At 44.2% G+C, this 18,419-nt stretch overlaps 1 protein-coding gene and 1 long non-coding RNA gene across 2 annotated transcripts in view; one reads left to right on the top strand and one right to left on the bottom strand.

Annotated features, from left to right (window-relative positions):
* Window positions 1–2,504: 2,504 nt before the first annotated feature.
* LOC309885376 lies at window positions 2,505–4,509 on the top strand. Its single transcript, XR_014318787.1, has 3 exons — window positions 2,505–2,543; window positions 2,804–2,879; window positions 4,474–4,509. It is a non-coding gene; the product is annotated as an uncharacterized lncRNA (long non-coding RNA).
* CACNG4 (calcium voltage-gated channel auxiliary subunit gamma 4) overlaps window positions 3,893–18,419 on the bottom strand; it is a 40,778-nt gene continuing 26,251 nt past the window's right edge. The window contains exons 2-4 of the mRNA XM_082775243.1: window positions 13,771–13,854; window positions 9,107–9,247; window positions 3,893–7,878 (exon numbers count right to left, since the gene is read on the bottom strand). Coding sequence (XP_082631369.1) covers window positions 7,340–7,878; window positions 9,107–9,247; window positions 13,771–13,854 — 764 coding nt within the window. The 3' untranslated portion in view covers window positions 3,893–7,339. The remainder of the gene's footprint in view (window positions 7,879–9,106; window positions 9,248–13,770; window positions 13,855–18,419) is intronic.

Genomic DNA, 18,419 nt, shown 5'->3' with positions numbered 1-18,419 from the left:
GCAAAATAAGCTAACTTATTCATTGTATTGTTTATTCTTAATCACATTTAATTTTGAATTAACCTAAGGTATTTTGAGTGGTCTGGAGGAGTGTGTTTTGGTTCCCTTCAGAAGGAGCTAAAGGTTTTAGACCCTGCTCTTGTTATATTTGAGGTTCAACTTATGAAATATTATAATGTATATATATATTATAGTGTATATTATAACATGTATATAATATATAACATTAGATATTATCCCCATGGCAGGGGGGTTGGAGCTAGGTGATATTTAAAGGTCCCTTCCAACCCAAACTGTTGTATGATTTTCTGATTCTATATTGCAAGAACATATTTCATCAATTTAAGTGAAACATTTTCCATTTGAGAACATTGAATCAAAATGATTCGGCATTCCTCCCTCCTTATTTTTTCTCTGGGAACTGCTGACAGAATTGATTTCATTTCACGTTTCTTCTGCATCTCCCAGGACCGTGCTGTCCCCAGGGCTCCCCCTTCCCTGTAGGGTTTGACTTGCCCTGACCACAGCACTCAGCTCCAGGTTGCAAACTGAAAAAACCCTTTCCGACAGCAACCCTCTGCTGTACCCATGCAGGAAAGGCTGCAACAGAAATAAAACACAGCAAATTTTCACAGAGGTTAAGCCAGCAACTTTTGCTATTTTTGTAGTTGGTTCATTTTTGTTGTTGTTGTTCTCCTTTTGTTCCTTTTGCATATTTTGTTCTAATATCAAATCTTTCAAGTGCTTGCTTTCCCACCACCCAGGTTTGCCTCAATATGTAAAGCAACTCCAGTGGCTGCCCGGCACATCCTTGCCTGTTTTTAGGAGAGACTCCTGTTCCCTGGGACCCAGATGTGCCTGGACCCAATCTCTCTCCTTTGCTTTGATATTCCAGGTGATTTTAAAACTAATTTGATGATAAAGTCAATGCAGAGGCTATTGTGGAGGTGACATTACAATTGCAATGTCAAACTAATGAGAGTGACAGCACCTGAATGTCAAAACAATGGTTAAAAAATGTCAGTGGAAATCTGCAAATATCATGTTATCATGTCAAGATAATGTCAAAGCTGCTTGAGTGCTGTTTTGTGAACACCCCAATTTGAGGTCAAAATACAGATGCAGTGGTAGGAGCTCTAATTAACGAGGACAATCCAAAGCAATGAGTGAAGGGTGAAAGGTGAGTGTAGTAAAAGGGGAGCATTGCCGATTCCCAAAGCCGGTTTTATTCTGGAAGTAACAGACCGATTTGGGGAAATGGCAGGGCAGGGCTGGAGCACTGAACAGTGCCACCATAAGGAGGGCACCAAGGGATTACTGCAGTTAATTACAATTACAAGGTGCTGAGGGCCTTTCTCCCTTACCTGACTCCCACTTAGCCCCTGGCACTTGCATTTTCCTCAGCAAGCAGCTCTCTGCAGGGCAATTTTCCCTGGGGTTATTTCCTTTGGGATCAGCTGACTGTCACCGCTGATGTGCAAACAGCTGGTGGGGCCCTGTGCATTAATTGTAGCAGGCAGAGGAAGGACCTTCTGCTCCAAAAGTGAATGCTCCAGAGCTGGTTGTACACATTCAATACACTACCCACTGGCTGAAGGAATTGTGTTTCAAGTGGTTGATGGCAGTGTGCTTTCTGAGGCATAAAAATATTATGATGTCACACAGAAAGAAATATTAGAGGCTTGCATTTCTATTTCCTTAATCACAGCCAAGAGGTCACATGAAACTGGAAAAGCCTAAAGGGAACAGACGTTAAAATAGAAAAGGAATGCATAAAAATGGTAATGCCTTTTCTTTTGAAGTAGTCTCTTGTTAAATTTCACTAGGTGTCAGTCCATCCTGGGAGCCGCATCCTGACTCCAATTTCTTGGTGCTGCCAACTCCACTAATCCTCCGCAAGCTGAGTATGGGAAAGTGCTTGCAAATGTGGGCACAAAGCAAGGCTTTGGATGCTGAGGAAGCAAGTGCTAATGATCGTGCTTTAGATTAATTACAACCTACAAGGACTGCAGGGGTGGGAATTCATTAGTTTTTTTGTTGGTGTAGGTTTTTGTGTCTCTTCTAGTGTTGGCAAGGATCACACTTTCCGCTGTCTTTCAGGTATCCTGACCTGGCAACGTTCCTCAGGGTTTGCTTTTTATTTTAATTTTATTTATTTATTTTTGTTTGTTTGTTTGTTTGAATTTCCTAAATATACCCAGGAAACAACTAAAAAGTGAGTGTGAGCAATTCTGAAAGAGCTTCAGTGCAAGAGACTGACACCTCACATCACTGCAGCTAAGGAGAAATGTCCCCAGCCCCAAAGGGTGACCTGCTGCCACCCATCCCTGGGAGAGAAACCCAGGGATGTCTTTTGTGGGGTTGTGCATCCACAGGCTCTGTTCTCCCTACACTCATGAGGGATTTCTGGCAAAACTGTCTGGCAAAACTGATTTCTAGAGGAGCAGAAGGCTACAGGAGGCCCCTAGGGCTGTCTGCACACCCAGAAGACGGTGGTACAGCATCCCCGAGGAGCAGCTCCTGCAGTCTCTCTGCCTCAGCTGGTGAGTATTTGCATTCAGAAATCTGTATCACATGAAAAATGAACAGAGTATTAATGAGGACCTGTTGGGAAGCAGGGAGGGTTGTAATTAGTGGCACTTTAACAGCGGCAAGCAAGAGAGGCATGGTTGGTTGTGTTTCTCCACTGGAGAAAATGCTACATGAGGTGTCCCAAGACCAGCCACTGCATTGTTTTATCCCTGGCAGAGGCGTTGGCTTGGCTCCATTCCCCAACATTTGCACATTTCTGTATTTCTTCCAGGCCAACCTCACTGCTTCCCGCAACCAGCCTAACCAAATCCTGCAGCCCCCTTGCAGAGCAAGAAGACCCTTACCAGGTGAGAATGACCCAGGGTGGAGCAGATTGGGCATGTTCTGAGCTCAAACACAGTTTCAGCAAATCTGGGGCTGAAATCCTTTCTTCTCAAAAGGAAAGAGGAAAACTTGTGTGTGTTTTGGTTTGCCATACAAAAAAAGCAGTCCCCTGCCCATCTGTCAGCTGGGTGTCTCAGCAGGACAGGTCCCACCGAGCGCGGGGCTGGCCGTGGCTTCCCTGCGGGCTCGGTCTCTTTTGGTAGCAATTGCCTTTTTGGTCGGCAGCTCTGGCGAAGCCGTAAGATGAGCTGCCCCGCAGACAGGTGCAGAGGTCTGTTTTATTTTCAGCACCTCCCATGATGGTTCGTTTTCTCAGTCCTCAGGAAATGCCACATCCTCCTCGCTGGCCTCTTTTCTTCCAGTTTCCGGAGCCACGAGGACTCCGCCTGTGCTTCCCCCTTGAACAGCATCGCTCTTCGTTAAATCCCATGTATTTCTGAGCTTTCAGTGGCTCCAGGTCTGGGTGTAGAGGCGTCTGGGCAGGCCGTGCCACAGGTCAGGCGGACACAGGCATGCATGCTGCCTTCTTCGTTAGTCTGGAGGTGTAGGAAATGGGAAGGAAAAGTTAAAAGAAGTATTTGAAGGAGACACCTAGCAGGCACCTTAACCAGAGTGTGTCTCATTTGGGCCATGCTTAAGCTGGAAAATAGAAGTTTTTTCCTGGGTTTCCTACCCAAATGCCTGGAAATGCTGTGGTAGCTTATCCTGGAGATTCCTTGGTCTGTGGGACCATAAGAGTATTGTTTTCTCTCATATTCTCCCAGTAATACTAACCAGCTGCAATCAAAACAGATAGAAATGTGAAAAAATAAACACAGATATCTCAGCTCGGAGGATCTGGAAGTTAAAAATCTAGATACCTTTCTCCACACAAACCCAAATACATTTAAAATGGTTTATTTAAAAAGTAAGGATTAAGTACATTATACACGGTTGTGATTACACCAGCAGAACTGAAGCACAGTGGCAATAACACTTTAGAACTGCAGACAGAAATGTAACCTCAAGGGACGTGATATATTAGCCCTTGTGGATATGTGATCCATACAGAAAGGAAAGGAAATATAAAAATAGTTTATTGTTAGTTGAATGGGCATATGAAGTGATTTCTTGTCTTACTCCTATTCTGTGTAAGAAACCAGGAAGAGAGGGCTGACTGTATACCTGAAACTTTTTTTTTTTTCTTAGAAAATGGAATCTGATCCAATAGCATTTCTTCTTAGGTCTGCTGTTACAGCATGTTACAGACTATTACCAAAAGACCGATATTGTTAACGATATGATGATGATATCTGCGGGCCTTATGGAGAAACTGGGGCTAGTTTGTGTTAGATGCTGTCCAGGGATGAACAAAGAGATGTGCAGGAATAGCAGATTTTTTTTTGTAAACTGTCACTGTGTGATTTCAAGAACAATCCTATTCCTTTCAGATACATCACTACTCTTCACATCAAGAATACTGCAGATTTTTCAGCTTTGTCAGGACCAAAGTTTTCTACAGGAAAAGTGAGTTTTTGAGTTGTATTTTTTTTTTTTTTTTTTTACTCTGTTTGTTAGATGAAACAACAGCATGCTGCAGTTTGACATAGACCATGATTTTCGGGACATGAAATCGCAGCCTCCATCCTCCCCAGTGCCACACGTCCTGCTCCCCGTTACCCCCAGCGCCCTTGCTCCCTGCCCGGGCTGTGTGTCCAGCATCACCCTGGGAGCACTTCCCTGTTCCGAGTGGTTTTAAACACATTCACTGGCAAATGGTGACTCAAAGAACAAAGTCAAGGCGCAAAGCAAACCTCGCACCGTCCGCTCTCGCTTCAATGGACAAGAGTTTAGAAAAAACAGCCTATATCTAGCTCCTGGTTTTAAAGGGAATGGTTTTATTCTTAATTACAGTAAACACGGATGAGGACTTATTTCTAACTATTAGTTTATTAACACAGTGGGAAACAAATAGTTCTGGGAAATTGCACTTGAAAAATACATTGACTATAATTAGATGTAAATTAATTAGCACTTAGTATGACACACTAATGAGACAGAAGGTTTTTTCATTGCAAACTTCTACTTCTATCATAGCTAATCAAAGTATTTTAATATTACGAAGTCTCCAAAAGTAGGAAATAATTTATTGTTTGAAAGCATAAAGATTCTTGTAAAAAAAACCTTTCATCAAGAACTTTAATAATTTTAGAATTCTTTTACGTTGTCCTAGCCGAAAAGTAGATAAAAAACAGTTTTCTCATCTGCCTCTGTTTGATTTTTTTTAAAAAGCTTGTGTAATATCTTTCTTCATAGTGTGTTGATACAGAAAGTAGCACAACATTTTCTACTTTTAAATAATTCCCATTGCTCCGTTCGCATTAGCTCTCAGAGTTCAGAGGTCTGAAAAAGGATCCCAGCAGAGTTTTAACCTGAATGGATATTCTTACCAAGCAAGGATGAAGGCTCCAGCCCCCCTCCGCTGGATGGTTTGCCAAAGAAATGCTGCCACTCTGCCAGGCTGAGGGCAAAACTGAGCAAAACAGCTACTAGGGGAAGACTTTCACTTAAAATTGAGAATTGTGTCTTGGTTCTTGCATGGAGAGAGGGCTAAGCAGGGGTTACTTGGGAGGGAGAGGCTCATCTTTTGGGGATGTTAAGGCAGCTCCTCCAGGGTTTTGCTGGAGGACTTGGTTCCACCGGCTGAAAGCCTCACATCCAAACCACCACCGCGTTGTGATGCTGCTGCCACTGCAGGGTGAATTAAGACTAAAGAGGTTTTAACAGTTTGGCTGATATCTCCCAGCATCAGCTTTCCAAATCATGCTTTTTCCTTGTCACCATGTTTCTAGTCTTCTGGTACCTAAGTTTTTCAGGACAAAAAAATTACAGGTATATTCAAAGGAACCTACAGGAGCTAGATGCTCCTCTCTCATTGCCCCTAATTCATCGAAGGGGAATCGGGCACCTCATTCTCATATGGCTTGGTCGAGTGGTCACTAAAATTAATGAGTACTGTCAAATTAAATTACCTTAAGTCAGGCCCTTGAGCTTTGAGAATCCAAGCCTAAATGTAAAAATGAAAGCAGAAGTTTAAAAGAAAGAAAAAGATTTCAGACCCTTTTAGAAACATACAGAAGCAAGGGTGCAAATCAGTCTCCCCCTTAGGTGATGCATAGAGTTTCCTGTGGGCTCTCTGCACATAAGTAGATTCATCGTTACAAAATAAATTAAATTAGGCTGAACCATCATTTCCATCTAAAAGCAACTATACCTTGCACCATGCGGCACTTATTCATAATAAAAAGAGTTTAATAAATATCTCATAAACGGTGATTATTTTTGTTCTACTTTAAAAAATACAAAGTCGTCATCCATTCTGTTAACGCTCAGTTCCCGTTGCTGCAGGAAGTTTTGCTAGTCCAAACGTTATTAGCTTCTCATCTTCTTACACACATTGCTCAGGTATCTTAGTTTCCAGTAGCGTTAGTGTTGCACTTGTGAAGCAGTAAGGAAATCGGGGATGCAGTCGCAGGGAACCGGCGCTGTGCCCGCATGGGCCGCCCTGGCTCAGCTCTGCTCCTTGCCCTGGCTGTAAGCAGTCTATAGGGGCCTGCTCCTGACAGACAGCACTCAGCACCTCGCCGGATCAGGCACTAGGGCTAGTCGGAATGAGAATTCAAGTTTTCTAAATGTTAGGCAAGAAATGATGTTTGCAAATATGCTCAAGTCCCACCTACTTTAATCCTTCCCTTGCTAGGCGTTTCGCGCTGCACCCACCCTCGTGTCCCCACCCGTGCTGCCCCGAGGGATGCCCTCCACCCCCAGGTAGGAGACCCTTACTGCCCCGTCACGGAGTCTGTAACACTCAGCACACAGATGCTTTACAGTTTCAGTAGCACAGATCAGTTTTAGACAGTGTCGCCTTCAAAAATATTCTTCTTTTTTTTTTGTTTTTTTTTTTTGTTTTTTTTTTTTTGGAAAGAGGCAAAGCTTACGCTGTGTCAAATGGAAGTGGATCACTTGAGGAGTAGTTTGTATTCATCCTTGGGCTTGGTTATAAATTATAGTTGCAAGTTTGTAGTAAGGGATCTCAATTTAGAAAAAAAATAATCATACAGCAATTCTTCTGTAATCCTTTAAACACACCGGTGGCAAGTCCTTCGCAGTTTCTCCAAGACTTTGTACACACTACAAAAGTGCAGGGACATGAACTACCTTCATCTCGTGACACCAAGAACTGAAAGAAACAAACTCCAAATAGCTTCAAAAAAAGCTACAAGCGTGTAACATCTTTATGTTGGTCCAGAGGTTCCCCACTTGCTGCCTCAACACATGCCACAATTAAAGAGGTGAGAGGGTATTTTCACATCGCTCCTTCTCTTTCATGACAGATCTGTTCTGTTTTGATAATTCTTCAGAAAGCACGAGGAGTGAAGGTACTTCAAACAGGTGTTGTTCTCCTGTTGACCATATTGACGTGGAGTCCTTCCTTAAATTCCTTCTGAAGGAAGTTGTGAACCTGCAGAAAACTGGCTTCTTGGTCTGCATTGTAGCTGGCAGCCGTGGTAACCTTCAAGGGCTCTCTGGAAAGGGTGTACATGGAAATTTCGTTCATGGGAATGGTGCTTGCTATCTTCATGCCAACCGGAGAAATGTCCCTAGACGGAGAAGGCTCTGTAGATCGAGAACTGGATCTGGACCTCCGCCTCCTGTACCTGTAACTTGGCATCCTGGCGTAAGGAGAACTGGAAGAAGTCTTAAGGAATTCCCTCTTGGTCTTAAACCTCAGCTCTTTGTTCTTCTCAATATAAATGTTCACAGCCAGAACACCTATGGTTTCAGCCACGATAAAAGACAAGGCTCCAAAATAAAAAGACCAACCATAGTTGTAATGGTTCTTTTTGTCCTCATCTCGCTTGTCACTTGGGTCACCTGCATTGCTTGATATGTAGACAATGATCCCTATGATGTTACTTAGTCCTAGAGAGAGAAAAGCAGAAGTCAGTTGTTATGTGGTTGGACAGTTAAAATACAAGCCATGTTACTTTCTGGACCTGAATGGTTCTAAGATTATGACCAGGAAATCGCATTACATTTATTTACTCTTTTATTTATCTAATTATTTCATTTATTCTTCAAAACAAAACAAAACAAAAACAAAAACATACCCACATCACGGACATCTAAATATTCTAAAAGATTCAGCAGGATTTGTCCCCATTTCTTCATTGGCATGGCGGAAAGGAAGCAGCATATGGGAGCTCTCTAATATTGTTAGTTGGGCTTCTAACATTCAGAATAGTAATAAAAATACATTTTGAGCTCAGGGCTATGGCTGTTCACCTCGATCAAGATAAGTTGTCTTCCACCTTGTTGAATTTTCATCTGAATGTAGCATGCTTAATCTGAGCTTCAGGGAAGGCTATTAACAATGTGCCTGACTCTCTCAGATGTTTCTAGTGTGAAAAACATGCTCACCTAGCATAGGTGATTTTTTTTATCTGTCACCATATAAGAGGAAAAAAACGGTCCTGGCTATAAGAGTTGCCTGATTCAGGTTTTTATTTCGTTATCTAATGTTCAATAAATTTAAGTAGTGTACGAACTGCATGTTATTTGCTTTAGCTTCCTGGAATTTCTTTTTCAAGAAAACTAAAAGCTTCTCTAGAGCTTTGAAAACATTTCTTTCTTAAGAAATGTGCCTAGCATGATGTTGGTCATGCTCTCATTCCAGGAAAGGGATATAGGGAGAGATCTGCCCATGAGATTTTCCATGGGAAGCATCTGTCCTTGAAGCCTTGTGGCCAGCCTGAAAGCTCGATCTGACTCATTTTCCTTGGGCTTGCCTTCATCAGGAGTGAGCAACACAAACGGGATTTCCTGGTTTTTGTATCAGCAGATCAGCAGCGTAAAGCTGCAGGATCACACAATGCCCACTGCAATGAGAATGCCCTGAAAGAATTTAGGCTTTGGGGAGGAAATTCAGGGAGTGGAAGAAGAGCCGTGGATGTGAGGCGGTGTCCTTCCACCTCTCCTCCCAGTTGGACTCAGAGCACTGATTGCCCCTGGGTATTTTTGGGTCCCTGCCCCTGACTAGGCCATGCTGGGCATCTTGCTGGGCTGGTGGCTTCTCCACCAAGTTGCATTTTTGCATTTTCAGTCCCAAAAAGGCAGCACTTCTTAAGGACTCAATTTAAGGAGAACATACCTGCTGCAACAAAGAGAATCCCAGCGCTGAGGATAATGTTGTTTTTGCTGTTGTAAATCCTCCCTGCCCCGACACAGAGCCCTCCCAGCAGCAGCAATATTGTGCTCAGGATGGGGAACACACTGGAGGCACGGACGATGCCTGCAGAGGAGATAGGAAGCAAAACATGACAGACAGTAATCATTTCAGATACCTCCTCAGGTGCTAGTGCAGAGATGACAAAGTCTCCAAACCCCTGGCTTTAGCTGCAGCTACCACAGATCTGCACTTCTGGGCAGGTTTTTGGGAGACAAGGTGGGTGGCCAATGTAGTGGGGCTACTCTCAGTTGAACACTTTTAATCTTTTCAGCTTCTAGGAGGAAGTCCAGTGTTATTGCCACCAGAACATTGCTGATAAGTAACAGCAAGTGCCAGCATCACGCAGGGAGCGGCACTGAAAAATACATGGGCTGGCTGCGAATGCTGCAACGCCTGTGGACGGCCTCAGCAGAGGATCTGCTGCTTGGCACACCTGTAAGGTGAGCACAGCTAACAGCCCCTCTTTTCCTGCTGAGTATTTAGGACTTAGAAACCTTTCAGATTTCTATGGGAGAGATTTTAAGACGTGTATGCTGGATGTTTGTGTTTACTTTCCTGACAGCTAAGTGGAGTCATTTAAAATTCTGTATGCTTCAGTCCATTCATCAGCATGGGCTATAAAATCCCTGCACAAAAACCTAAACCACTGCTTTGGGCCAGCTTTCAGCGTAGGGTCATTTCTAGGCTAGGCAACAACGGAAAGGGAAGCGGCAGGGAGGGAACAAAAGGACTGAAGAAAGACGGACAGGTGCTAGAAGAGAGAAGAATGTGCTGTATAAACCAAGGGGGAAAACCTGGTAGGAGCTCTGGAAAGGGGTTATGCTGTTACATGGAGAGGAGCTGGGCTATCCTGTCATGTGGAGAGGATGTTTTTGAAGAAGTGATCAGGTACAGGACAGTGCTGTAGACAGCAGGGTTGCCCCAAAGCCAGGGGGAGATGTGGGGGCATGTCAGCAGGAGCAGTACAAGGCAGAGATGCTCGGGCTGGGGGGCAGAGGCTGGTGTCAGGGAAGGGTGCAAACCTCATGGCACACTGGGAGGATGTGGGGATCCCCAGGGCTGGGTGCATTTTGAGGAGCAAACTGCCAATAAAAGGCCATCTGGAGCATCAGCGGCATGGCCTCTCCCGGGTGCCATCTTCCCGGGTGCCACGCACTGTGAGCGGCACTGCTACCTGGGGAGGAACGGCCAGATGCTCCAGCTGATGCTTTCTCATTTTACTTTTGATGGCCGTGGCGTTCCCAATTTAGTGAATTGCTTTCTAACGATTCCCCTGGTGACCGGTGGCAAAACTCCCGCTGACTGCAAGAGGGACAGGGCTGGGCATTTAATAACAGCATTGCTTTTGTGTGCGCTGCAAAGCCCCCAGGAGCCCGAGCGACAGGCCCAGGGCTCATTAGGATGGTGCAAAGATAAAGCAAAAAGACAGTCCCTGCCCGGGAAGCTTGTGCCTGTATCGATCTGCAACAGTGAGAAAAGTACATCTCCTACCAAACCTGGCAACAACCCTGCACGCGTCCTTTACCGAGGGGGCATGTTCTGACCGCAGCTAAACCCAGCTCCGTCAGACGCGTTATTATTCACAGAGTGTTTTGCAATAATTGGCACATCCAAGTAACGAGGATGTGAGGTCACTGATCAAAGCCCGCTGAGGGCCGAGAGCCCATTCTGCTGCCCTGGGCGTCCCCCCGCATGCAGTCAGAGGTAACGGTGCTCTGACTTCTGGGTCGGTTTTCAGAGTCAATTATTAGACAAAGATTCGATGTCAGGCTTTGTTTGTGCTCCCCGACATGGAGGTGCCCCAAATCACTGTCTGTTGGTGTCCTGGAAAAAGGCTGCATAGGCTTAAAATCTGCTGTGGCCACTCGTTCTGGTTGTTGTTTTCTGTATTTTATCTTCAGGCTGTTTATACTGATTTTAGTTAAATTAAAGGGCTTTCCTAAAATGCTTCACTGATATTGTCAGAAGGGACTTCCCAGACATGCCAAATACACTGGGTGGGTTGTATTACATCTAGCAAAATGCCCCAGAGATAATTTTTCCGTATTAGGTAATTAATGTGAAGAGAAACAAAACATACAGCGTTCTCTTGGGTACAATGGGGACTTTTAGCTCTGAAATTTAAAAGGAGGCCCATAGGTACCCTGTAGAATTTACATATTTCTCCCAATACTGGTAATAAAATGACAGCACATCAGAAAACATTAAGGGAATCTGGTTTTTGCTCTCTCCCCTGCTTTTTTTTTCCCCCTTGTTTACCGTCCTGTCTGTTTGCATCGGCTGCTGCTTGGCGCTCCGCGCTGTGACACCTCTGGGGAAGTGCCGCAGCGGGCTCTGCCGCTCAGCCCGCAGGGCTGCGGGCTCTGGCCCTCCTCCCGCTTTCCTTCTCCTCCGAAAGCAGGAGGTAGGCGGCTGAGGGAGCTGAGCAGGAGGAGTTAAAGCTTCTTTGCACGTGTTTGTAGTCACCGTGGCTCCCGTTCCTTTGATTTTGCAGGGAGCAGCCTGAAAAGAGCAAAATCCAGATTCCTGCTCCTACCCACACTCTGGAAGCCTCCTAGAATCAGGCATTTTTTCACTGATTTCAGTAGGGTTTTGAACTGGGGCTCAGTTCTGCTAACTCCATCTCTTTACACTTATCTGGAGTCTAGGTTAGCTCAGTATCTGTGGAGCAGGCTGAGAGCCCGCATGCTGCCCTTTGAGTAGCACAAGATGCACACAGGGTCGGTGCCTTCATCTGAGCAAGGGCTGCCTGAACAGGAACCAAAGTTTTCCCTTTCACCTCCCTTAGGTGAACAGGAAGGGTTGCCCCCATCATGGCCCTGCCAAAGTCTGGTGGCTAAAAATCCTGGTGGCTGATACAGGGACAGCAAGTTGCAAAAGTGTTGTAGAGGGCAAAAATGGTAAGGAGAGCATCATGTCTCCTGTAAATGGGATGTGAATACCTCTGTGTCTCATTAGACAATGATTTCGTCCTTATTACACATACATATGACCTCATTTGTTTTTGATTTAGGTACATAACCTTTCAGCAATCTCTAAAACAACTGTATTCATTTTAATTGAAGCAGTAGTTTGCTTCCTAGGAGTGAAAGCAGGGGAATCCTATCTGTGCAGAATATAGAGGGTGAGCTCTCCTCTGAGGGTGGAGTGCCTGGATCCTGATTTTGCAGAAGACATAAAGGGTTGGGCCAACTGGCTTTTAAAGCTTGCACATAGCCACTTTTGAAAACAGCTTTTAGGATCATCAGTCACAAGTACACTTACAAACAATTTACCCATCTCTTGTCTTACTGAGCAGCTGTAGACTGTTTTTCCCAGTTCTATCTTTTCTCTAAATAAAGAAGGCATAATACACTTCTATCAAGATGTTACTTAATTCATCTTTCCTTTGCAGTCCTTTTACTAATGATGTTTCTTTCCTAAAGCTGACTTGGCACCAATTTCGCATTAGTTCCAAGGCTTTACATGAAGGATAAATGCAGCCGTGCTCATATTCTGCTAGTCTGCCATCGCCCAAGCACTGAAATCATGTCACCCAAGCACTACAGCTGATCTAAATTGACAAGAGTAAAGATGAAAAAAGATCCAGGTTTTCTGGTAAGCAGACTCTTTCAGAGAGATTTTTTTTTAATTCTTGTCTTAGCAACCTGAAGTTGTTTCCCAGAAGTGAGCAGAAGGACAGAGTGGTTCTCTAAGTGGTGTTTCAGGTAATTAATAGCAGTGTAATTGAGGAGCATTTTGCTTTGCTGGATGTCTCAGCCAGCAGCCTCATTCATTGCTCCCTGAAGCCTTCCCAACACCTTGTGAACTGCAGTTTCTTTCTCTTGTAAAGGGCATTGCTTTCAGCTCTGCTGGTCAGCTCTTTTGTGCAAAAGAAATAACTAGGCAAGGTGTCCAAGGGGAAGGGGAAATCTAACTCAAATTTTGCAGGATTCATGAAGTTTCACACTCAGGTTCCAGGACGTTGCATATCAACTGAGTGAGTGGTCACTGGGGGGAAGACAGAACAATTGTCCTTATTTCAAGCACCAGATTGGTGGATGAAATAACTTCTGTGAGGGCTTTCACACTGGCACAAAGCACCAACGGCTGGCTGCCCATGCAGAGAAGCCACAGCCTACATTCATACTGAGATTTTGCTGTTATCTGCAGAAATTTCAGCTTCCTTCCTAAAATGCAGTAATTTCACTGCATGGGGAGGTAGCTCAGAGCAGCTGCAAAGGATGAGGCTTGCATAAGGGCTGGATTTAAGCAATAGGAAAAGCTTCCTCATGGGCAGGAACCCACTCCTCAAACCAATTTTAGTACAGTAACCAGGTAAACGCTCCCTCTGTAAAATATCCTCTCTAATCTGGGAATGACAGCTGTGGTTTTCATTTTGAATATTTCCATATAATTTTAAAAGAACAGGCACCACAATTGTGTAAGTTACTGTGGATGAAGGAAACCCTTAAAATGGAGGTCCTTGAGGGAGGGCCAGGCCCTTGCAATAAATATGACTGTGACTGTGCTCTGCAGAAGAGACACCCAGGCAAATCTTTGTTGATCTGCTAGTTCTGTGTACAAGGCATCACTTTTCAACTTACGGAGAAGGTACTCTGAGCTGTCATGGTCATAGTCATTGTCTTCAGGGAAGTGGTTGATTCGGAAGCAATGTCCTTTGTAGATTCCTAAATGGAAACAAAGCAAACATAACATATATGCAAGAGGACCAGGTAGATGGGCTTCTGCCAGCTCTGCTTTATTTCCCTTTCCTATTTCTGTGGAGAATAATTTACGTATGCAACTGATTCGCCACTGATCTTTTATGCCATCAAGAAACCATCTCTTGGGTCATAAATTTTGGGCAGGTTGGCCTGAAGCCTAACTGCAGGAAGGGAGAGCCAGGATTCCTGTGTTCTTTTTCTGAAGTCTGCCACTAATATAATTCTCTTGAGTTTTTTTAATCTCTCTGTGCTTTACTTTCTTAGTGCCCTGCTTATCCTGCAAGGATACTGAGTTTGTAAAGCTGCTTTTTGTTCCTGGCATGACTGTTGCTCTGGGTCCCTGCTTCAGGGCTGGGAATCCACGGTGAGGCTGGGCACTGGTACGGTGCTGGTCCCCAGTGAGGTGCTGCTGTCCCTTATCAGAGCTGCTGGGCGTTGAACTGTCTGACGCCTCTTCAATTACTCTCTAGGCTTGGAAAACAAGTCCATAAATCTCTTCCTGCTGCAGTTTAAACCCCTATGTCCCCTCAAGGTTGGTTCATTTCCTAACGGCATATTTGCTTAGTTAACTGGGTGCCTGTGCAGCAAGTCAGGCCATGAGCGTGCACTCCTGAGACCTGATGGGGCAACGCCGGAATCAGATGGATGAATCCCACACTTGGCTGAACAAAATGAAGTTCAGCAGTTTGTCCATCTGCATAAAGGTTTGCATCAGTATTTTGTCTTACTTTCTATCACGATCGTACCTCGCTGCAGCCGGTCTCAGCTGTGAGCTGATGGCTGAGTCTGCTGCTGCAGTGAGCTGCATGGGGAGGTCTCCCCAGAGAGCTTCCTGCAGGAGAGAAGCCCTGAGGTGTGATTCTGCCTTGGTGCTTTCATTATTCATTAACCAGCGCTTTCGTGCTCAGGAGCATACATCACCCAGGATGAGTTATCCTCTGCACAGGAGTTTCAGTGCTTACAGCTCTAGCTGGCAGAAGGATTTAAAAACCATCAGTTAATACTGCTTTAACAGAAGCACAGCTGCAGTCTGTAGGATATAACTGTGGATTTATTTCACTACCTATTACCAATGATTACAAAGATCTCAAAAGAATTACTAATCCGCAGGATTTCAATTGCACCCTGTGAGTGTCAACTGCAGGTTTGCTACTACAGCGCATTTAATTCTTCCAGCAAATGATGTAGCTACTCTAATTGTGGGAACGGCTCAGGCTTTCCCCGCACAGCTTTTCAAAGGCTGTGAACAACACGTAAGTGGCTCACATTGGGTGTGGAAGTGACACGCTGGTGCTGCCCGCGAGGCGGCTGAGAGCCTGCCAGCCGGGCACTGCTCCTGCCGCTTGCCTCCCGTGCGTCCCTCTGCCATCGGCTGCTTTCTGCTCCTTGCAGCTCTCCAGCAAGGCAATCCAAAATTCAGATTTTAAAGATCCCACCGCTTATTTTTATGGAAGCTCACACAATGAAATTAAATTCCTCACAGCGTAATAGGGCCCCTGAGACTGGATGGTCATTTCTTTGAGCCTCTTCACTACAGTGGGCTAATTTAGAGGAAATGCATTCAGAATATGATTTTTTTTTCTCTCCCATTCAACAAATAAATAAATTAAATCATATTCTCACCCTGATTCCTACAGAAACAGGCCTTTCAATGACTCTGCTTTTGTGGATATAGACTGGTCTGTCCTTCTGTCTGTATGTACTTCTTCAATAACTTTGAATTTAGTTAATTTTTCCAGAACTGATGGAAAAGCAGAGGTTTCACAGGTAACAGAGCTCCCACAGCTTCCATGCGAGCAGGTGGGAGCTCTCTCCAACTGCTTCTGCTTGTTGTCAGACACCAGAGCTCAGGCAGGGATGACAGCCCATATAAATGTCCTGCTTCCAGAAACTCAATTAAGAGACAAGAAGACTGAAACGTTCCCCAAGCATCTCGTGTCAGAGTACTGATGGATTGATGGGGGGGCTGGCCTCTGAAAAATGGCCTTAGATTATTAAACTTCTGAATGAAATGGGCCCCTTAGCAGAGCTTCTCTTACAATGAGTCCATGAAGCCATCCCTTCTGCTGCAGGGCTGAAACATGCCAGCAGGACAGGATGGGTTGTGTTAGTGTCTGGGCTTCTCCAGTGTTGAGGCTGGAGACCTTTATTTCCTGCTCCTTTATACCCACAGTCCTTCACATAGAAGAGTATCACCAAGTCTGGTAGAGGTGGAAAAAGATAATCAGTCCCAAACAGAAAATTGTAATGGTGCTTGAGAGTTCTTTCCCACTTCCAGTTTTTAGGGATTTGGTGATTGGTTGTTCTGGCCAACATTGTCATAAAAAGCACAAATGGCTGTGAAATTTGGACATGTATCAAAGCCTGGGAATCCAAAATATTCTTCCCAATAGTTTTGCTGTTGTTAAGATCATATATCAGAGTTCTCTTCAGTGCCTACAATATTTAATAACTAATAGCAGCCACAGACTGGATAATTTTTTTCCATAAACTTAATAGGTGTCATATCTCAGTGACAGCTTATTAAATTCTTGGTGAGGATTGAAGTTGCTATCAAGAACTCTTGTAGTCTACAGTGTATTGAGTGGTCTTTAAATCCCCAAAGTACCAGAAACAAAGTTTTGCTAGGAAATGTAACAGTACTTTTTTTTTTTATTTATAACAATGGACTTTGAAACTCAGATTTGGGAAAAATTAAAAGTAGCTGGGCTGGAAGCTATTGAAGCAGTGGTCAGCTTTAAAAGCACAATCTTACTTGTACTTAAATACAGAAGTAGCACACCTCTCCCCAAGTATTGGTGGAATACCCAGCTCCATGCCCTATCATGTAAAACAATGCAAAAGAAAAAAGGAAATGCTTGTATTAAATTCACGAACAACCACTCTACAGTATCTACACAAGGTCAGAACTCCTTGAAGCTCTTCTCAAAGACTTCATGGAGGATGCCTCGAAAAAATACATAGACAAATGTGGCGACTGGTCCCCGCTCAGTAAAGGCACCCACAGGCTATTTTCCACACCAGGATGTGATGTGGAAGGGTGATTTTTTTCTTTGCCTGAGAACGGGGATACAGTCCCTTAAATCCTTTGGAGGGGAAGATGGAATATTTAACTTGTACTTCTGTATCCACTAGAGAGAGATAAATAAACTGCAATCACTGCCTAACAGGTACTAAAATATTGAGAAGCACTTCTGGATACCTCTTGAGAGTAAGATATAACATCCCACCGAGATGCTGTAAGTATTATGCCTTTCTTTGAATGATTACTGATATGTTTAAATGATGCTTTTAGAAATACAAATATTATAATGCATTTTTCTCCTTATAATAATAACTTCATTCTGCATTCAGAGCCAGGACTTCAGGATCTGGGTTAATGATAAGGAAGAGGCAAATTTTCTGAAGTGTTGCTGATGCTGTAAGATTTTTTTTTCCCACTGGTTGCAGCATACTTAGTTGGCATTTAAAAACTGCAAATTGTTTCTGACTCGGCTTTGCTCTGTGTTCAAGGGCTTCTTCTACAAAGGTTAACACTTCTCAACCTCACTAAGTGTTCAGATACCTATAATCAGAATGTGACGTACTCAGATAATATGATAAGGGGGGGAACTGTAGTGCCTAATCAAGATTAAGCTTTGTTTGGGGGTTTGGGATCTCAAGTACACAGAGTTTTCAACAGTAAATCAAAGCAGTGATCACAATTTATGCTGACATGCCGCCTTTTCCTTGATCTTTCCCAAATAATCCTTCAGTAATGCTGCCTGTATTGTTGCGGAAGTGTTAGATGGGGTTATACATTTTGATCACTGAGAGCAATCCTTAATGCTGGAGGATGCAAGCTTGACTAAACTTTTTTTTCCTAATGTCGGATGCATTACATGATCTCATCATTGCTGGTCATACTATCAGCCATTTCTTCCAAACATCCATTTCCCGTGGTTAGTATTTGTCAGTGACAACATTCCCCGATGCCCTGGAAGTGTTTGCACAAATCAGCACTGGAAGATAGAGTGCTTAAATGTCTGAAGATATTTGTCAAGGCTGTACTTTTATTCCCCACCCCCCCAGTCCTGAAAAACGTACCCAGTGAGGTCTTTCCAAAACATAGTGTTCTGTTGTCATTTAAAATAGGTTTTCACCAAGCAAGATGCTAGCAGCTTTGCAGCAGAGGACCTTGTCTGCGGGGTACTTCTGTCAATAGCAATTTCCATCTCCCTGCTCTGAGCACGAGCTTTCGGGAGGCGATATCTGATAGCGGTGGGAGACACATGAGGATAGATGGGTCTAGCTGCTGCCTCCTCCATCAACAGCTTCTGCAGAGCTGTTGCTTCATTAACCATTTCATCTACCAGCCATCTCTGCCGCCTTTGGTGGTAAGACTGTGCAGGGAAACAGCAGTTTGGGGATTTCTTTGAAAAGCCTTTCTGGTTTTCTCACAGGACACCAGGCATTTGCTGCCTCCTTGGGTCAAACTCTCCGCTGCCAACATGCCACATTCCTGTAGGTCTTGAGCAGCTACAGATACT

Source organism: Aythya marila, assembly GCF_965140915.1.
Source record: "Aythya marila genome assembly, chromosome: 18".
Classification (NCBI taxonomy): Eukaryota; Metazoa; Chordata; class Aves; order Anseriformes; family Anatidae; genus Aythya; species Aythya marila.
The sequence above is the reverse complement of the archived record's forward strand: the minus strand, read 5'-3'. Positions and strand labels throughout refer to the sequence as shown.